This window comes from Brachionichthys hirsutus, unplaced genomic scaffold (genome assembly GCF_040956055.1).
Source record: "Brachionichthys hirsutus isolate HB-005 unplaced genomic scaffold, CSIRO-AGI_Bhir_v1 contig_189, whole genome shotgun sequence".
NCBI classification, from domain to species: Eukaryota; Metazoa; Chordata; class Actinopteri; order Lophiiformes; family Brachionichthyidae; genus Brachionichthys; species Brachionichthys hirsutus.
This window is the reverse complement of record NW_027180424.1, coordinates 114,108-134,628: the sequence shown is the minus strand read 5'-3', so window position 1 is coordinate 134,628 and position 20,521 is coordinate 114,108. Positions and strand designations below refer to the sequence as shown.

At 38.8% G+C, this 20,521-nt stretch overlaps 1 protein-coding gene across 1 annotated transcript in view; it reads left to right on the top strand.

Moving 5' to 3' along the window:
* Positions 1 to 15,197, top strand: part of LOC137914828 (protein unc-13 homolog C-like) — a gene marked incomplete at its 5' end in the record, with an annotated part of 56,520 nt that extends 41,323 nt beyond the window's left edge. The window contains 13 exons of the mRNA XM_068758322.1: positions 483 to 626; positions 839 to 916; positions 2,692 to 2,769; positions 3,527 to 3,553; positions 5,300 to 5,388; positions 5,583 to 5,720; positions 6,867 to 6,990; positions 7,372 to 7,431; positions 8,283 to 8,363; positions 10,041 to 10,188; positions 12,289 to 12,381; positions 13,794 to 13,953; positions 14,912 to 15,197. Of these exons, the coding sequence (XP_068614423.1) occupies positions 483 to 626; positions 839 to 916; positions 2,692 to 2,769; positions 3,527 to 3,553; positions 5,300 to 5,388; positions 5,583 to 5,720; positions 6,867 to 6,990; positions 7,372 to 7,431; positions 8,283 to 8,363; positions 10,041 to 10,188; positions 12,289 to 12,381; positions 13,794 to 13,953; positions 14,912 to 15,197 (1,506 nt within the window). The remainder of the gene's footprint in view (positions 1 to 482; positions 627 to 838; positions 917 to 2,691; positions 2,770 to 3,526; positions 3,554 to 5,299; positions 5,389 to 5,582; positions 5,721 to 6,866; positions 6,991 to 7,371; positions 7,432 to 8,282; positions 8,364 to 10,040; positions 10,189 to 12,288; positions 12,382 to 13,793; positions 13,954 to 14,911) is intronic.
* Between the last annotated feature and the right edge of the window lie 5,324 nt (positions 15,198 to 20,521).

Below are 20,521 nucleotides of genomic sequence, written 5' to 3'. Positions count from 1 at the left end.
ATTACTCAATGTTTATTTTATTTTACAATTATCAGCTTTCTTATTCAAACCTGTTAAGATTATATTGTTCATTTACTAATTTTGCTAAAGACATCACCAATTAATAGGAATCAAATTCCAGTTAGACATTTTTGAATAACCAGGAAACAAGCTTGAATGGAAAACAGGTTGTACCTTAAAGGTGATAAAGTCATATTATACAGTCAGTAAATGTTAATGGCCAATACATGAAACATTTTTACAGACAGATGTTGAATTCAAGTGTAATCTGAATGCAGAAACATGACAAATGCAGACACGTTCATACAAGACACCAAATGAAGAGTAGGATTAAAAAGAATATTAGAGAGAAGTTTAGAAGCCTGGACGGTTCTGTTGTTTTTATTTCTTTTAAATTGTCATCCATCTGTCAATTATGACTCCCACCCGGCTGTCACTTTCCACACTCACGTGTTTCTCTGCCTGTCTCTTTCTTGCAACAGTTTCAGCAAAATTCAGAACACGCCCTCTTTTCCTGTTCGGTTGTGGATGTGTTCACGCAACTAAACCAGAGCTTTGAAATTATCAAGAAGCTGGAGTGTCCAAACCCACATGCCCTGGCTCACTTCATGTGCCGCTTTGCAAAGGTCAGGCTCTTTGGAAAGACCCCACAGCCAACCCTAAATACTGATTTTGGGTGTACTAATTCACAATTAGAGTTTGCCATTGAAATATGTATTCTGTTTATTTCTCTTCTTATTAGGTTTTCACTTCATGTTGTCAGCAAATCCGAGAAATTCGGTAATATAGAACACAAAGAAAACTGCAATGATAAAACTGACTCTCTCTTTACCTGCAGACTATCAACAAGGTTTTGCTGCAGTATGCTGCAATCATATCCAAGGACTTTCCTTTGTATTTGAGCAAGGAAAATGTGGTAAGTTCCCACTCAGTCTGAAAATCATTATACCAAAGGTTACATTTGTTCAAATGCATTCATGTTAAACTTTTCAAGGCTCTCTCAGCGCTTTGCATTCAGATCATTGGCAAACATTTAAATAGCAGAAGTTTGTTCAGTGCTAGGACCTGTAATGCAATCAAAAGTGTCCATTAATCATCTCTCAGTGCAGAGCTGATAGTCGCTGGGAATTCTAGAGCTCTCTCTCCATGGTTTAATGTCAAGAACTTTTAAATGCACATGCCTTTCAACTAGCCCAATAATCCTCTTCCTTATTTTCAATTGAGATTGGCAAGAAATTACAAGAAGGCAGATGTTTCTTTACTGTGACAACCTCATCAGGTTGACCAGAAACCATTAGAAATGCCTCTCCTGAAGACAGCTTTGTACAGACAGATGGTGAAAAGAAGCAAAATTTGAGCAGATGGAATTGCACAACAGCAAGATTATATTATTATACAGTTAGTATTCAGTTCTATCAACTCATAATTTTGAAATGTTTTTTTATCGCAGCAGAAGCAGAACATGTTTGACATCTAGGCATTGACCATATCACTCCCTGCACACGTTTTCATAGAGGTATTGGGGAGTGAAGCGTAAATTTACTGAACCCTGAGACTCGATCCTGGTGGATGCTGGAGAGATTGTGGGTCAGAAAGTGCAGGGAGGATTGCTGATGCACAGTAGCAGCAACCCTGACAGGCAGAGGTACAGATGGGAAGTTGTTGCATCTTAAATAGTCGACCAGATTGTGTTTTATGGAGATTGAAGAGGAGAAGAACGCCATGTGGCTGTTTCTGTGCAGAACCGCAGTTCAGATTGTTTACCGTAAAAGATTGGAATTAATACATTTCATGGCTTACATCCTACCCAGCCTCACCAGGAAAATGCAGTTTTTACATTTATGGGAAAATAAACAATATTAAAAAGGATAACAAAAGACAAATTAAACACCAATATGATTTTTTTGTAGGAGGAATGTTAATTTTGTGAATCCGCAGACATTTGACCCACTGGACCATGTATAGGTCAGAAAGCCTGTCTTTGCAAATATAGTAGGAGTATAAATACATTTTTGCTATTGCTAATATTTTACTTTTTTAATCCACATTTTTTATCTTTTATAAAACGTATTTTATAACTTTGTTATTTTTTGTCCAATTTTGTAAAATCTGACCACTCCTATGCAAATAACTTCATAAATCTCTCACTATGTGTTGCTGCATGGACACTTTTGGTTGCTTTGTAAATTTAGACATCTATCATCTCTCTCTCCATGCCGGATTAAGAGTTAAAATCTATTCATCATTGTGGGGTGATACATGCTTGTCTGCTGTTTTTTAGCAGGGTATATTATACAAGATATCTGACTCACTGAAAACTTTGAGGAATAATTTGCATCTCTATTACAAGCAGTGTGATTAATGGCTCATCTGTTAAACCTGCTCTGGAGTGGAGAATCGATAGTGTCTGACACATTCAGTGCAGACTCTCCTGCTCTTCCTCTGGTCTCATGTGCTGCGTCATCGCATGGATGATGTGTCGTGAGACCAAAACAGATGGTTTTTCACCATTTGTACCTGTTTAATATTCTTGCATTAACTAGTTTCAAGTTTAAAATCTGTTATATTCGGTAGCTGAGTGAAGAAGGACGAAGTTTAATGTAGCAGGTGTCACCTTTAAATATACATTTAATTAATTTATGTTCTTATCACAATTCTACTCGGTACAACGGTCTCCTTTTACTTTTACAGCCCTGCATCCTCCTCAACAACATTCAGCAGCTCCGTGTCCAGCTGGAGAAGATGTTTGAGTCCATGGGCGGCAAACAGGTCAAATACCAAACTATACTTTTCTATTATGTCTTATGTCTAATTTCGAGCCAGTTCACTTTCAGTAGAGATTTACGATCCTTATTTAAAATATAATGTTTGAATTATTCAACTTCTTTGCTGCATCCTTCTTCTTCCATCACCGGGAAGGTTAAAGGCCGTGAACACAATGGGCTGACGGGATTGTCTTGCTAAAGAACGCTTTCAGCAGCATTGATGTCAGTTAATGCGAAGACATCAACCTCCATCCTCAGCAGGCTGCTGTGAAATATATGCGAGTCATTATGTTGTAAATGATAGTTTCAGACATTTATTTGACGGGAAAGTGAATTGACCTCAACAGTGACATGCTGGAATCCCTCCCTCAGTTCTGTACTTCACCATCTCATAGACTAATCTCACATCTAATTACGATTACCAATGTCATCTTTTCAACTTTTACCTTCACCCGTAGCTCCTCAATGAATTTCTTTGGACTCTCTTATTACTCGGCCGCCTCAAATCCTCCTTGTGTGTCCTGTGTCTTGCCTTTTTGTAAATACTAAGCTAGAAGTAATCTGTGTGTTCGGTTTGAAGCACCATTGGATTTTCTTCCTGCCGACCTGTCGGTCTAACTTGAGAAGCAGCGGTGTTGGTTTCTCAAATCTTACAAGCACGTTCCTCTCGAGTATCTAACGCCTGTCTTGCCTTGCATTTTGTCTTCTGTCATTGTGTCTTCTGTTTCCCCTCGTATCCCTTCTGTGCTCTCTGTCTCCAGGAGGAGGGGGTTGTGTCCTTCTGTAAGGTGTGTGCAATAGGACTCCTCAACACCCCTTCCCACCATTGACTGAATGATCCTCAAATAAATCCTCCCTGCTACTCCCCCCCCCATGCTCCTATGCCTTTCACCCAACCCCCCACCCCTCAAACCCCTCTAGCAGCATGTGCCACAGAGCATACTGAATCTGAATTACCCATCATGCCACTGGGCAGGCTGCTCAAGCTCACCATCCCTTGTGCTCTGGGATAGTGGCTGAATCCAACCGATCCCATACTTATTTTTAGCTTGCTTTCTCGCTCTCTGTCATTCCTCTATCCATGGCTAATTTAGAAGAGCGATATTTATTTAATTGTATTGCTCCACCTCTGTCACCTAAAGTAAATAGCCAAGTCAGAGTATCACCAAGACTCCGGCTGTGGTTTTGATCATCTTTATCATTCCCCCAGGCTGCAGCCCCAAAATGCTTCACATGGGATTTTTCAGGATGTGTCCAATGAGCTTCTCAAACTTTTACAAATCTGTCCAGCTGCGCTCTCAGCTGAGGTTGGTCTATACATCCTCACCAATCAGCAAATCTCAACCTGGGTCACTCCCAGGCCATTATCATTATGTGATGGACGGCGACACCATGTGTCTTTACATCATCCCAGCATTTAAATTATTCATGGTCTCTGTTAATGAATGATCAGATTTAAGTTAAATAAATAATATCTATATCGTAACACTAAAGTTAAAGCAATGTTTTCTGAAAGAAAATGATGCCGCTTGAGTATATTTCAGGTGTAACTTTTGCATTAGTTTTTTTAATTTGCGCATTACAGAATATGTCCCCAACAACAATTAACAAATGCAGACAGATGCACAGCATTATACAAATATCACATAACATGCTTTTTCTTAGAACATTCCGAAACCTACATTTCAAACTGGCACTTAGTAATAATAATAATAATACATTTTATTTATATAGCGCTTTTCTAGACACTCAAAATTTACAGAAAGTACATAAGATAAAAACAGCAAAGCAATACAGACATTAAAATATGAACATGAAAATAAATGAGATAAAATATAAAAATTAAAATTAGACATTAAAAGCAAAGTTAAAAAACTTAGGGTCTGACTTTATTGCAAGTCATGTCTGAATTTCCTATTACATTGTACTGCAGATATTATATAGTCAGTGGATTTAAGGGGCTTGCCTTTTAGCAAAACTGGAGCGTCTCTTCTTCATCAAAGAAAAACTAAAAATATTGCACATGATTTTTCATAGTGAAACCAACTATTAGTATTTCCCCCTGCAGTGAACATTTTCCTCCTGAGCATAAATAGTCAGATGATTACACTGTCAGAATATCTGTTTTATAGCATGACTTGTAAAAGAGATGAGATGTTACACGGTTGAAGCTTCCAGGCAGCACAATGTCTCTGTTGTAATTTGTGTAGCATGCAGAGGACAAAAAGGTTCCCTTTCGAGAGACAAATAGATTGTTGCCTTTTTAGTGACACCATGTCTTTCGTCTCTGCAAAAAAAATAAAAAATCATTGTGGTGCTTGGAGGTGAGCACCCCATTTGCATTTAGAATGTCGCTTGGCACAGATGGCAGGCAGAATGAGTGGGAGGCCACCAGCGATGCCGGCTACTCCTCTGTACCTGTCAGTTCCCCTCAACAGCGGCATTTCTGTTGGGGCAGAGTTTTTAAGGTCTAGTCAATGCGGACTAGCATATTGGGTAAAATGATGTGGTAACTGTCTGCCTCCCACTAACAGCTGGATGCAGAAGCCAGCGAGCTGCTGAAGGAGCTGCAGAATAAACTCAACACAGTTCTGGATGAGCTCAGTGGAGTGTTTGGCTCCAGGTGAGTATTTTTGTATGTGTGGAATTATTGAGGTTCATTTGCCCATAAATTTATTTTTCTGTAATAGAAATTTTCCAAGACTGATTAGATAGAATTAGGTCTAATAGAACGAATCAGCATATCAGAAGTCCCCCGGCAGTCCAGTCTACAATATTCTAATAGGATTTTAAGATTTTTTATTTTTCATCACACAGTTTTAAACCTGTGATTGAGGACTGTGTGAAGCAGATGAACCAGGAGCTAGTTCAGATGAAAGGTTCAGCAAAAGGGAGCAACGCTGCCATGGACGCAGAGACGGTCCTCCGGCCTCTTATGGACCTTCTGGATAAAAAGTGGGTATTAGTGGGAAATCATGCAAGATGGTTGTCAAACTAGTTTAAAAAGAGCCATTCTCTGTAAACGTACTCTTACTGATGTGATGAATGGTGCCATAACTGTGGATGCTAGGATTGCTAAAGAGCTCCAAACAGACAGACAGTCCACGAAAATATAAATTATTCTTAAAAATCAACCTTTTTGGTTTGCTATACTCAGTCACAGGCAATCTCACTTTGTCACTCACGGTGATTGACGATCGGACAGCCTCAATGTCACATGTCAAATTTCATAAAGGGGCTTCAGGAGTTTTGTGAAGGCAGATCAAAACGCGGTGTGTAGAAAATGTAAATAATGAATATAGAATAAATATTAGATGTTTAGTTTCATGCATGCTGTAGCGCTATGGTGCCTAATCCTATTGATTAAAACTGATTTATCAAGAAAATATATATAGCTTTGCAATATATATTTGCAGCAGAGCTCCTCTGGCATGTAAACATATTTTAAACACAAAAAAAGAACCCGATAAACAAGCAGAACGCCAGGATATTACATTATACCCTCCCACTGCAGAGATAATGAGTAGGGGAGAAGAAGATCCAACACTTGTGTAGTTTGTGAATAGCACACTTTGCTATGTAGTCAGCCAAGTCATATTCTAAAGTGATTTCTACTTTCGAACATAACCACATGAAATAAACAGAAAATATTCCCCACTCCGCTCTGTATTTGCTGCCTCGTTCTCTTCCTCCTGACAGGAAACAAGGCCAACCTGTAACCCAGGCTTTGCTGAGAATAAAAGAGCATGTCTATCTGCTCCCTGATTTCTTGAAATAAAACATTCAGCTGGCTTTGGGAACGACTCCCAACCATTTGGTAATGTGACATTGAGGGCAATGGAGTATTACAGCGAATCCTCTTAATGATATGGAAATAGCAAATCCTTCGTCCTGCCTTGCCTCCTGATACCCTGCTAGCACAAAAGGATGAGATTAAAGAGTAAAGCTGCAGCATTATTCCAAGAATCAACAGTGGGATTTTTTTCTATAATAATTTTATTAATGATAATATCGTCAATTGGAGCCTTCAGTTACTTTGGCTTAGTTTCAGACTTCTAACTGTTGACCTGATTTATTTATTTTTTCCTTTCCAATTTGCAGCTTGATGCTGTTTGCCAAGATCTGTGAGAAAACTGTTCTGAAACGAGTCCTAAAAGAGCTATGGAAAATCGTACTAAACACAATTGAGAGGACAATTGTCCTGCCTCCACTGAATGACCAGAGTGTGAGTCTGATTAATTGTCTGTCTTTTTTCCCCTTTCCTGTCGCTTTCCATCACCCAGCTTCCCTTCCACCTCCCTCCTGTTCTCCATGTGTCTCTCCCTCTCATTTCCTCCATCTGTTCTTTCCCTTGTAGCACAAATCACTTTACAAGAGATTAAACAACATAGCGTTGCAAAATCTTCACACATAGAATTTTTTTTCATTGTGCTAATTCTTATATAAGGATCAGGAAGACATTTTTTGATCACAGGAGTACTCAATTTCTTTGTTTGTCACCAGTCGCATTTGCAGCTAAAGCACACACAGATATGTGTTCACCTTTATCCTCTTTATCTGTTGCTTTGCATGTTCGTATAATGGAACATACCTTTTTCCCTAACAGCAAGGAGCTCAGATGATCTTCAACGCAGCCAAGGACTTGGGACAGCTTTCCAAGCTGAAGGTACAGATGGCAGTTCTGGATGCATAAACTGAATAATGTCTGAACACTATAATGTTGGATTCCAAGGGGATCGCTCAATGTCAACGCACGCACTGTCATTTTTGTAAAAGGTTATTCCTACGCCTCTACTGAGAGCCCTAATTATGATGAACATGGATTACAGCATGTGCAGTGCAAAAAGTAAATTTAGGATGTTATAGATTACACAGGTTTGTCATGGTCAATTATGGTTCGAACTCACTTCAGAGTCTACACTCTACGATATATAATTATTATACACTATATAATATATGTACTATAAAATTTTGCATTATTTTTTACAATTATACAGCACAACCCGACCGGTGTTGTAACTGCTAACTGCTATTGTAATTTGGATGGGTGGCGTAGTAGGTAGCGCTGTCGCCTCAGTAAGAATGTTCTGGGTCTTTTTTCAGATGTTTCAGGCTCAGAGAGGCCAGACGCATGACAATTATTTTCATGTGCCTTTTCATATAATATCTGCAGTAGAGGTTTTATTCTCATGATTTTAGTTCATTCTGAACCTCTTTTCTTACAACATCAATGCAATGGCTTCTATACCCAGAAAGGGAGATGCTTGGGAATTAATGCAATTTCATATATTGCAATTGCTTCCCAACTTTGAATAATTTAAAGTCAAATTGACCAAAAACATTTTTTTTTCATGATTAACATAGATTTTCAGAGTTGGTGCATGACGGCAAGGCTCAAATTTATCCAAGACTGTTGTTTAAAGTGGTTCTCTATTGTAAGATATTGTAATTCTTTTCATCTGAATGCGACTTTTTTACCAACTTTAGACTGCTTGACTTTATCTGCTATAACTCTAGGAGCATGTCATTCGAGAGGAAGCCAGAAGTCTGACTCCACGACAGTGTGCGGCCATGGACCTTGTTCTCCCAACCATCAAGGTGAGTTTTATGTTGATTATCCTGTCGGCTGTACAGCAAGAGTTGAAACCTGACCTTTCAGAAAGACAAGAGTGGCACATAAGGTATAGCAGAGATTTGCAAGTAAAATGAAATGGAAAGTTTGTAAATCAAGGACACTGTGAAATGGATTGCACTGGCTTCGATGCTGGTTGGTCGACCAGGTCACGAAGTGCTTTGCAAGCACTTTTCTGTGTCACAACATGCAATATATTGCAGGAACGGCAGAAGCTATATCTTCCAGGGCTGAAAATGTAAGTCCACACACAAGTACAAAAAGCTACAGGCCCTCAAATGGCTTACACCAACACACTTCATAGAGCCTGGTGTAACACAAGCATAGAGTTATGCATAATTAAGTGTATGGATGCTTTGGCATAAAGCGACCCATGAGCTGAGTGCAGGAGTTTCCTCAGCTTGTTCATGTAATTAAATCTGACCTGTTGGCCATGTTTGTCACATTGGTGAATTTATTTAGAAACATATAGGCAACAACTCCAGCAAAATAAACTTACTATACTACAATAATCTCTTACTCTGAAGATGCATGCTACAGTAAAAGACAAAGTTAGTATTTTTTTTGCACATTACACAGCTTGAACACAGTGCACAGATTTTGGCCAAGAGTACATTTAGTTACCTAGACTGAACTTTAAATCTCTGAGATAATGGGTAGGCTCATGGGTACGGTACATTCCCTACCATATATGGGCGTTCACATGAGGCAAAGCTGGCCTGCTGTCATTTTCAGATATTTTTATGAGGCACAACGTATTACTTTCTTTCAACTCCGAACTGAGTTAAGAAGGAGAAATTCAGCTCTTTGTTTTCCTCCATATTCATCGTAGCTGTTAAAGATAATGTGATTTACTGTTAGTGGAATGCTTTTGATACAAGCAACCATTTCACACCTTTTTCATATGATCTGATATTGGTATTACACGCCGTTTACACAAACAGTATAAAGTAGTCGTTTGTGCAGATTTCATCAGCCCATCTTCACCCAAAGCAAAAGATGCAAACCGCACATAAGCTTCAAGGACAATGAAATGAAATGATGATTGAATTTGAAAAAAAAGGCCTGAAGAGATAGAATGTAGAATACTCTAAAATGTGTGATCAAAAATCCATTGCCCTTTTGAGTATTCTGCTAAAAGCAGAAAACAGACCAACAAACCAATCTGCATGATTGTTGTATAATTTACACATACCATTGTTTGATGGCAACTATTTCAACTCGGATTAAAACTAAAGAGTCACGATGTATTCTACAGAACCCCTCTCTTACTCCAGCAACGATTCAGTGTTGTTGAGAAGAGAGGGCCTACATTAGACCCTATCGTTGTTTAACTGCAACGCCTCCTTTCTTAGTCAGATCTGTCCGTGGTCACCCTCCATTAACCATCCAATCATGGGCTTCAGGGGTAAATGCGTGGTAATTACCGTAGTTAGAAAAGTAGCTATTACTGTTCTCTCCCGTCCCCTTTGTGTCTGCACTTTGTAAAATGCATACGTTCAATACTGTCCTTGGCTGCTTTTTCAGTTAACTGTAAGCAGGTCTTGGAAACACTTTGCCACTGTGTTCAACGATGCTCCAATGTTTCTTGGTAATTTGGACAATTAGAAATCTGAGCCGCTCTTTTATTTCATTAAATGCAGCAATACTTCCATGCTGGAGGAAACGGATTGAAGAAAACTTTCCTTGAAAAGAGCCCCGACATGAAGTCTCTCAAATATGCTCTCAGCCTTTACACTCAACCTACAGATGCCTTGATCAAGAAGTATATATGCACCCAAACCTCACAAGGTAAGGAGTTCAAACAGATGAACCTCAACCTCAACCTTTCATTGCAGGAAGTGGTACTGCTTGGACATTCAAATGCCAAAAACAATAAAGATGTTTCTGTGACTGGAAAACATGTCTCCAATGAATCGGTTCAGGCTAGAATAGAACTATGTGATGGAAAGAGACACAACCAAGTCAGAATAATTTAAGGTTTTTATAATGTGGTTAGAAAGTTTGTGAAAAGAAACCTTTTTAAAGCTAGTTAAAGTTAAAACTACAAGATTTACAGTGAAGTGGATCTTTCTTTTACGTTGTCTCAGTCATTTGTCTCTATATGGAACAAGCTCTTTCACTGGTGCTTTCTGTTAGAAGGCAGAAACAACTTCAGGTATCCAGTAGAATCCAGTCCAATGAAGTGTTGAAGCTTTGAGCTCCTGGTTGCCTCAGTGTGTTCAGCATTGTGGAACAGAACATTACAGAACCAGGCTGATGATGGGAGAACGCTATTGAGCCAGGAAGTCAGTGGACCCAACCGGTGATTAGGACTGGCAGCAATGCACAGAGTTTCAATATGTGCTATTCTGAGACATTTCTCCTCTTCACATCCCATCCCGTCCTTCCCCTTTTTGAGTTCACACTATGTTGTCACTCTCTGACTAAGGTAATGTAATGTGATGTCTATAAGTGGGACTAGTGAGGTGTTTGATGTGCATTAGGTCGGTAAACAGTGCGGGGATGCTTGATGTTGCACATTGGAGACTGATCCATTAATCACCAACCCCATGTGCTCTGCGCCAGCAACACATTTAGCCCACACACTAGTCTATTCCAGCTCAGTGGGCTCTCTGAAGACCACATGTGCCTTTTTGTCTGTTAGAGTCACTGAGAGGAGGAAGATGATTTCCGCTTCAGTGGAAATCTAATACTAAAACAAACATATTGCTTCACACAGCAGGTTTTCTGTCACCTTCCACTTTTAATGAAGCCTGCTGTTAATTTGCCCTTGGTGTGGATTAAAGGCAACGCCATAGTCTTTTCAAAGCAAAGCAAATCAAGTAGAATAAAGTCACTGGAATAATCTAAAACTCTACAATCATGAATGCATTGCCTTATCTGCTGCTTTTTCCTCACTATATCCGCTGAACTTTCTCGCTGCACCATTTTTTTTATGGACTTCAGCCTTCCCTCATCTTATCCTTATACACCATTCATCACATTCACACACTGGTCTCACACTGACACCCCATCTGCTGTGTGAATACCTGTTTGTTTATTTCATTAAGGCACAAATCAACTAACTTTCTCTGACACAAACATGTAGACTCTTTCTTGCTGATGGCTGCGGCTTTCGCTCTGCTAATTTTTTAGTGGTTCAGGACTTAATTCTCCAGCATCAATTTGTTGTGTCCTCCCCTCCCCAACCTCTCAGGGCATCATTAGAATAAATCAGAGGCTCGTTTATTCATTACCAGCTGTAATGGGCACTGCATGTTTGTCATTTATTGATTTGATATTGGATCAACATGCCCCTTCATCAACCAGACTGTTTCTTTCCTCCCAGTGTTCAACAAATGTTTTTTTTTTTTTTTTACCAGACTTGGTGAAACACAAGACATTATTTAGGGGCACTCATAATAGGTAGGACCATGTGTGATGCAAAAGCGAGTCTCATGGTGAGCAATCAGTTTGTCATGTTTCCCAGCGACTACATGTCCCTCTGTGATTGAAACTGTAATACTGATGCACATGCCCAAAAGGATAGTTCGTCTTTTACACGTGCTTTTGTTACACGTGCTCTATTGTCCTCTGTACCTCCTCTCTGATTTTTTGTTGTTGTTTTTTTAAGTGAGTTTTTCAATCCATCAGTTTCTTCCATGGCCTTCAATCCAAACAGATTAGTTCACATCTCGTCTTTTCCCCTTGTTCTCTGCTGGCTACTAGAGTGTTAAAATCATGTCTTAGATTGAGTTTTTTTAAGCTTTCATATATGGATACAGTTTTGGGTAATTGACCTGCAGCCTCTCTTACTCTCCCTGGTTCCCTCAAGTGTCAGTCCTCCATTCTCTCTCATTTCCATTTGGCCTGACTAATTCTCCTGTTGTTGTTTTGGTACTTGTCCAGACCAGACATCCAATGGATCGGTGGGGGAGGTGTCGATGCAAGTGAATCTCATCTCTCATCCTGGCACTGGAGAGCACAAAGTCAGCGTGAAGGGTGAGGTTTTTCTTTACTCAGAATGCTCTTTTGACATTTCAATCCAAAAACGGATTAATACTCTTTGTCAGCTCCTGGTGTTGACTTCAATTGTCTGACTGTTAATTTCAACTGCATTTATTAATTAAAGTTTTGAATTTGCTTTGAAAAGAATTGCCACAACCACGTCTGGGGTTATACTGCAGTCTTTTTTGTCTATAGTTGCTGAGCATATGAAAACGTCTAACCCTCATGATTTATTTACCTGGATAGTCTGTATTTTTCATGGTGCCAAGATAAGTCCCTTGACTTTTCCTCGAGTCCCTTCAGCAGGTCAGCATTCACTGAGCAATTCGAGAAATCCAAATAGTTTTCTCCTTTCTGCAAATGCTTGAACTTTTAGTAAGGTTAAAAATACGATGAAATTCGAATTATTTTGTTGTTCTTTTTCTATCGCAAATACAAATTGTAAATGTATTCATCAAAATGGATTGGTGGATAACATTTTTATTATTACTTTCCTGACTTTTCATCGAGACATGTCTGTGTAGGTTCTCAGTTATCCAACGAACCTTCTTGATTTTATCTAGTGTCACAAATGGGTTGATCATTTGGGTGAAATGTTTCTTTGCCCAATGTATCCATTAACAGACAAAAACACACTCCAAAGTGGTACCAGATGCTCATATATATTTTACTCACTAAATAAAAAAGCGCCCCTAGGCTCACTGAAAGAATGGACTTATCATACACTGATGTGTTTGTTTGGCACAGGTCGAGGGATATGACTTCTTCAGATGGGAGAAAGGAAGCTATAGTGCAATTACCATTTAATGCTTTGTTTTGTGTTTATATTTTTTGCAAGTTGGAGAAAAATATACATAACAGCCATGACATCTGTTCTTCCTCCCGCGGTAACACCATATGCACTGCAGCTGGTAATCAGTTGTAATCAGCCAGCAGCAGTAACCTTACAATATGATTACCAGTTCCTATGGCAATTATATATTGATGTTTCTATTAAAGGGGACCCATTACAGCAGATTGAAGGGCTTTAGTGTCTTTGCAATTAGTTTTCCACATCATCTTTATTTATGCTGATTAACATTTTTATTTTTACACATTTTGCAAAATTACTTTTGGCAGCCACCAAAGAAGATAAGAAAAAAAGAAGCTTCTTCTCTGATGTGTCTATACATTAAAAAAGATTTCTGAATAAAATAATACAACCCAATGAAAATATTTTTTTATTTGGTTAATTGGCACTCACATCAAATTGCTTTCTTAATAAAGCTTCTGATAAGTTTAAACAGTTCAACAATTTTGGATAGTAAACAATTATTAGCCAGTTTTCTGCAAGAATAAGACACAAACATTTTGAAATGTAAAAATAATAATAATGTTTTGTGTTTTTTTTCCCCGGCATTTCTCAGTGGTCGCAGTGAACAACCTCATCTGGCAAACCAACGCTATGTTCCGGCCATTTGTAGAGGTCAATGCCCTCGGGCCACACCTTGCTGATAAAAAACGCAAATTCAGCACCAAGACCAAGAATAACAATTGGTCACCAAAGTACAATGAAACATTCCAATAGTGAGTATTCCTGCTTTGAGATGGTGTTCTAAAACAAATATATTATTAACAGCATGTTACCAGCCTGCATATTGCTTATATGCTGTATGCATCATATTAATGTACATCTTGTATACTGCTGTTTCTTAGAATTAGTATTCAATGCACACCACATGTAAGCCTTTAGCGTCTTACAGTACCACAGCAATAATACTTTGAAGTAACAGGGCTTCCAACTGTTCTCAGTAGTGAATACAATGCAATTGCTTCAGCTGCACTTCTACCTCCTCCACTGGAACAGTTCAAAGAGGGCAAGTGATTCCTATACACTCTATACACTCTTCAATTCAGTCTATGGGCTGTCATTCCTTCAGCCAAGTCAAGAAAGTAACAGAAGGTTGTATTAGATTTGCAACACCAATGACTATCTAGGTCTAGGCCCTGTGCTGGATACATACGGTCAGTTTTATTTTGTGCAAAGTTAGAAAAGGCAAATCTTTTAATAGAAGCAATAATTTCACTTGTAAAACATGACTGAATTGTCCAAACACAGCTTTAGATCCGGAATAATATAGAATGTCACTCAGTTCTCTTCCTGAGTGACTTATTATATTCAGCTGTGAACAAAGCTGAATGTCAACATACAAAGACAATTATTTTGCATACATGTTCAAGGCTTTCATATTAATAATAATAATAATACATTTTATTTATATAGCGCTTTTCTGAAAACTCAGACGCTTTATTATATATATATATATATATTATACTTTGGGTGTTTCAAGAGTTGTTACAATTACAAATATGAAAGTGAAACTTACAGACCGTATCAGAATTATTTGTATGACCCTTCAGATTTAATCATGACATTTTCTGAATACTGAGGTACTGCAGTAATATAAAGCAAAACATCTCAATTGCTTTTTGATCATGTGAACATATCTGAACATTCCTGATCTTCCTGTGACATTTCTCCTAGTGTTCTGAGTAACGAACATGGTCCAGAGGCCTATGAGCTGCACGTCTCAGTAAAGGACTACTGCTTTGCCCGCGAGGATCGTATCATCGGCATGACGGTCATCCAGCTCCGAGAGCTGGCAGACAAGGGCAGCTGCTCCGCCTGCTACCCCCTGATGAAGAGTATATCCATGGATGAAACTGGCCTCACCATCATGAGGATACTCTCTCAAAGGACCAACGATGAGGTGGCCAAAGAGTTTGTGCGTCTCAAGACGGATACACGCTCAGCAGAGGAAGTGTCGTAATGTGGACCAAAAATGCAGTGTTAAGAGTTGTGTTGTCTTAAATGGAAAAATGGCGAAACGAAAAGAGACAAGGCAGTAGAAATTTTCTGGACAGAAGCCTGGTAATGAGATTGTCCCAAAAGCCCAAATGTGGCAAGGCAGCAAGATAGAGGAGGGAAGGAGGGGGGGAGAGAGGGTTGTGTTTGTTTGTTTGTTTTTGTGCATGTGTGTAAAACATATGTTGGAATGTTCATTTTAAAACTACAGTATGTAAAAGTGTTTACTTACCGTATGCTTACTATTAAGTACTATATTCTAAAAGTTATGTTCATGAGACATGAAATACATTTTGTACAACATTTAGTCTTTTTGGACAGAGCTTTGTTCCAATAAAGTGCCAAACCAGTATAAAAAAAAGAACAGAACCAACGTATATGGATTATGGTGAACTTAGTATGTCTGAAATTTGCTCGATTATTTTGTCCGGTGTAAGTCCTTTCTGACCGTGTGGCGTTTTGATTGTTGCAACGTCATTCATTTTGCACCCTTGTTTTTTGGCTTCTCGCGTTCTTCCGCGTCTTCGACTCATTCCTGTCTCTCCCATGATTCCACAGCGACAACCGAGCAGGGTCTTGTCCTTGCCTTCAAACTGTTTGTATTTTAAGTCAACCTGACAATAGACCATGTTTTTTATGGCGATGACTGCTATGTAGACCTTCATAGGTGTTTGTAATTTTATAACCATGACAACAGTGACGACAGCCTACAGTGCTAACAGTCTTAGCTGAAAGGATGGAATGTTTTCTTTTTATTCATTCACATCAGCTTCCGGCCTTTCTGAAAGACCACTGTGAACATGAGCTTTGGAAGGCAATCTTACATAACATTGCGGACAGTTTGATATTGTTTCATATTTTTCCGATAACTTTGTTCCTGAAAAACTGCCAAAGTTAACATATTTGTACAAAAGTAATCCATTACATGTATGAAGACATATACATACATGTGATCTATTAATTTTTTCAATGCTTGAGATTTGATTATTGATAAGGGGGTACTAAGATTTTATATTATTTTCCTGTGAAGCTGTTAACAATATGAAAGTTGCACGTTACTTTACACATTAAGTTATATCAGCTTCTGTCATTGGAGTTATATTTCTTCATAAAGGAAAGAGTCTAACATTTGGTAAATATGCAACATTCCTATGTATTGCACTGATGGCGAATTGTATGTCATGTAAATATATTTAGTGAGATATTGTACAAAAGTCTACTTTTCTTCAATGTGCATAAAGTATGTGCAAATGTGTTAACATTTCTGGGTCATTTTGAGCAGTTTTCCCATCAGCTCATTGCACTCAATTCCTTCATTTGGTGCACTTGAAAACAGTTTGCACAATTTTGTAAATTAGGCTCGTTTTATCAAACACATTTAACATAATTCACAAAACCACACATCCAAACTGCAAAATAACTTAAGATCCTGCAAACCAAACTACATATATCATTATCAGAATCAAACGTTTGCACCAAATGGCACGTAATTCATTCGTTGTCTACTCTAACCAACTACAAACTGTTGGGCATGACTAAAAAAACGCTCTCATCTTGAGCCAACCGTGCCATTGCACTAAAATGTGTCAAATTTTAGAAAATCTTTTTTTATTTGTCCTCCACCAAACAAGTCAGTGCAACATCTGCAAAGCAGAAGTATTTACATTGGAGTGAACAAAAAAGCTTCATTAACAAAATTTAATGCAAGAAATGTGCAAAAAAGTATCGATATAAAAAAAGAGTCATTAAAAATAATTAGGCAACATCTTGTTTCACAGCGGGGTCTGGCTACAACGCCTCATCCACAGCACATGCAATAGCTTCCCTTGCAGACATCGAGGGAAGCCGTGAGTCTTATCCATCCCTGAATTGCACCCACTTCAATTTCATCACATTCCTCTTCCATTGCCTGCATTAGAGGCATGTGCACATAGGGCTGCCAGTCATATACCTTCCACCAACAGGCTGAAAAAAACTCTTCTATGGGGTTCAGAAATGGTGAGTATGGTGTGAGGGATTTCATGAGAAATGGTGGATTGTCAGGAAACCAGGTTTGGACTGAGGCCACACAATGAATGTTCACTTTGTCCCATACTACAACGGAACAGTTTCTTTGATGCTCTGCATCATTCATCTGCTTTGGTGGCATGATAATATTATGGAGTCTGTCCAGAAATCTGAGAATATGCACTGTGTTGTTTGATCTAAGGCTGGCATGATGGTGGAGGACACCAGGCGTACTGGAGACGGCAGCACACAGTGTGATGTTCCCATGATCTGTAAAGGCCTTTTGGCCAATGATGTTTCATCCCCTTCTTCTGGTCTTTGCAAGGTGGAACCCAGCATCATCTATAAAGATGAACTCATGTGGGCTTGCATGATCATCCATTTCCAGTTCTCTGTGAAAACAAAGAACAAAAATCTGTTAATATGGTGTTATCCAGTACACTGAGAAACAACACTGCTTGTTATGTACTGTAGTAGTTAATATTGTACTTACATCTGAGCTCTTTGTGTCCTTCAGAGATTCTCTCAAAAGGCACCTTATTAAAGTTGTTTTAATCTGATTTAGTTGCGCTTTAGGTTGGGAGCTAACGTGGACAAGCGGAAAATGGTGTCGTCTTGGATGTGGCTTTGAATTTCCCATAGTCCGCTTTTATTATTCTCCAAAATACCGGTAAGTGAAAGTGATCAATGGCAGCTTCCTATAAACCAGTGAGTGTTTGGCCCCTTCCTCCCTCCATGGTTGAGTATCTCAGTCCTTTGGAAAAACCCAAAAAAGAGAATAAAACAAAAAATGTAGGGCTTGGACAATGCAAGCTAAAGATATTTCCCCCACAGTTGAGTAAATTACATTTATTGTTTGACATCAGCCATGAATTAAGTAAACAGGCTATCTGCACTCTAGTCTAAATGTCAGTGCACGACAGAAGTGAGAGTGAAATTACTCAAGTTTGGCTGCACACTCTGTCGAGCCGCTCACAGTATTAGCCCATGGTTGATGAAATAATTAACAAAGGTTGTTCTGATTTCATTTGAAAGTTGTTATCTTCTTTGGCCATGAACTCCTCTACCAGCTCTACCCCGACTTCTCACTCTGCCTCCCCTTTCATTCTCACCCTCCCTCTGCCTCTTCTTCCCTGCAATATCTTCCATTGTTGCTCACCTGTGGTCTTTTTTAGTGCTTACTTCCTGATTGAAGTGGCAACAATTAACCACAGAGGTGTTTGAACAGGTGGCACAAATATTGGCCAATTAGCTCATGCAGAGTCAATTTGAATGGCAAACATGTGACTTATGCAAGGAACTGAGTTCAGCACATTTAGAAAGTGTCATTTTGAATTGCGAATTGTGTGTGAAGCAGAAAATGTGTTTAGAGTTTTGGAGATTAAGGCTACCAAAACTTTTATTATTATTATTGCCAATTCATTCACACATGGGCCTTCAGTGTGGGCATCAAGGTAGATATAAATGGGGGTGGTGAGTCTGGTTACATCAACCTCTGTATGCCACTGCATCAGTCATTATGGGTAATGCATTCATGAATACTACATTTGCCAGTTTTGATGTATTAGATTCAAAGTGTTGAGTAAAAATGAAATAAATTGATTAATAAAGAGATAGCGTGTGCCCCTTTAAAAGTTCAATAGATTTTCTAATAGGTGTTTTGGATGAGTAACTGTGTTAATCTCACTGGTCTTGTGGATAGGAGGGCTAAAACCCATGCAGACAACATCAATATGTGCTGGGGGGGTTTGTGCAGTGTTTGCCATTTGATCCTTATTTTTCTTTTATTTGGGGGAAAAATCTCAAGACATTTAAAGTATATCTGACATGTATGCTATGTGGAGTCGCCATCTGCTATTTAGTCTAATATGACTGGATCTATGACTCAAAACAATTAAAGAAAACAGAAAAGACAGGCAAGGTGATTTGAATCATGGGTCTCTGCAGTGGTTTTTATTTTCATTAGATTTCATCTGCTTGCAATTTCACTGAAGCTTGAAACAGAAATGGTCAGGGCTTGACCCACATTTTCTATTTATATGGGAAAGCAAAATTTTGGATCCTGCCTAGCACCCTGGAGAAATAGCCTGCACTTTGTTATCAACAAATCTCCCAGGAAGGCACCGTCCGAAGTGTCGCTTCCAGGTTACAATGTAGAAAGTTAATTGGCCTCAACAATATTAAAATCACGACAGTGTCTTTATGTTTTGTAAAAAAAAAAAAAAAAATACAACACTTGGCATTTTTTGTGTTTCTTTTATGTACTTCGATATAATCGAATATAGAGCCTGAAGGTGAAAAATGATGTGTTGTTTGCTTTTTGGAACACTGCACCAACATTGATTTCACCCTGACGTATGAAACAAACAAGAGCAAATGGCTCTCCCAAGAATGCTGCAAGACACTGTACACCGTTGGGAAGAAACATCATTCATCCACAAACTGGAAAGCCCCTGAAACCAGTGAGAGATTGGGAAGAAATGCAAGTTGTCAATCATACAGTACAATAATTTATTTAATTTACTTGGAAATAAAGTAAATCAATATAACCATTTTGTAAATGCAATTCCTGTAAATCTGTGTGGCTAACAATTGAATCTCAAACAGCACAATGAGGGCACACTGACATGCTGACAGTCTCTGAGCAGCTTCGAAGCCTCTCCGCTCAGGCGATGACATTTACTCAATCGATGTCTGATCGAGAATGTTCTGAGACCACCCAAACAGATGTCTTGTGTCACGAAGCCAGCTCAGATGAGCTAAGATTGTTATGCAGTCAGCTCCCAGGGGCCTTAAGCACCACCGTAAAGCTGCTACACCATTCCACATCATTTGGGGAAAAAAAACAATAGACAGATTAGTAATAATTTCTGATTTGTGTATTCAAGATCCATCAGAGGGTTATGAAATCACACTAATTTAATACAGCATAATTTTTTTTAATCTACTTTTCCAATTGCTGCATAAACTTGGCCTTTTCTTGGGGCAGCTGCTATCATTTGTCCGTATCCTCCCTACCGAGAACCTGACCAGTTATGGCCAAATGAGATTGTAGGGTCTCTGGAGAGAGGAGAATCAATATGGCATTGACTACCTACTTTATAAAGCTCCTCCCAGGCTCTGTCATGCAAAGTCATTGTGATTTCCATGAATACATTTATTTGGGTTAGGGGTCAGGTCAGCATCACTAATTTACACTTACCTGTTGAGTCAGTGGCTATGTTTGCATAGAGACTTTTGATGTGTTGTAATTAAAGAGGAGGTTGTTGTTGTTGAGATGCA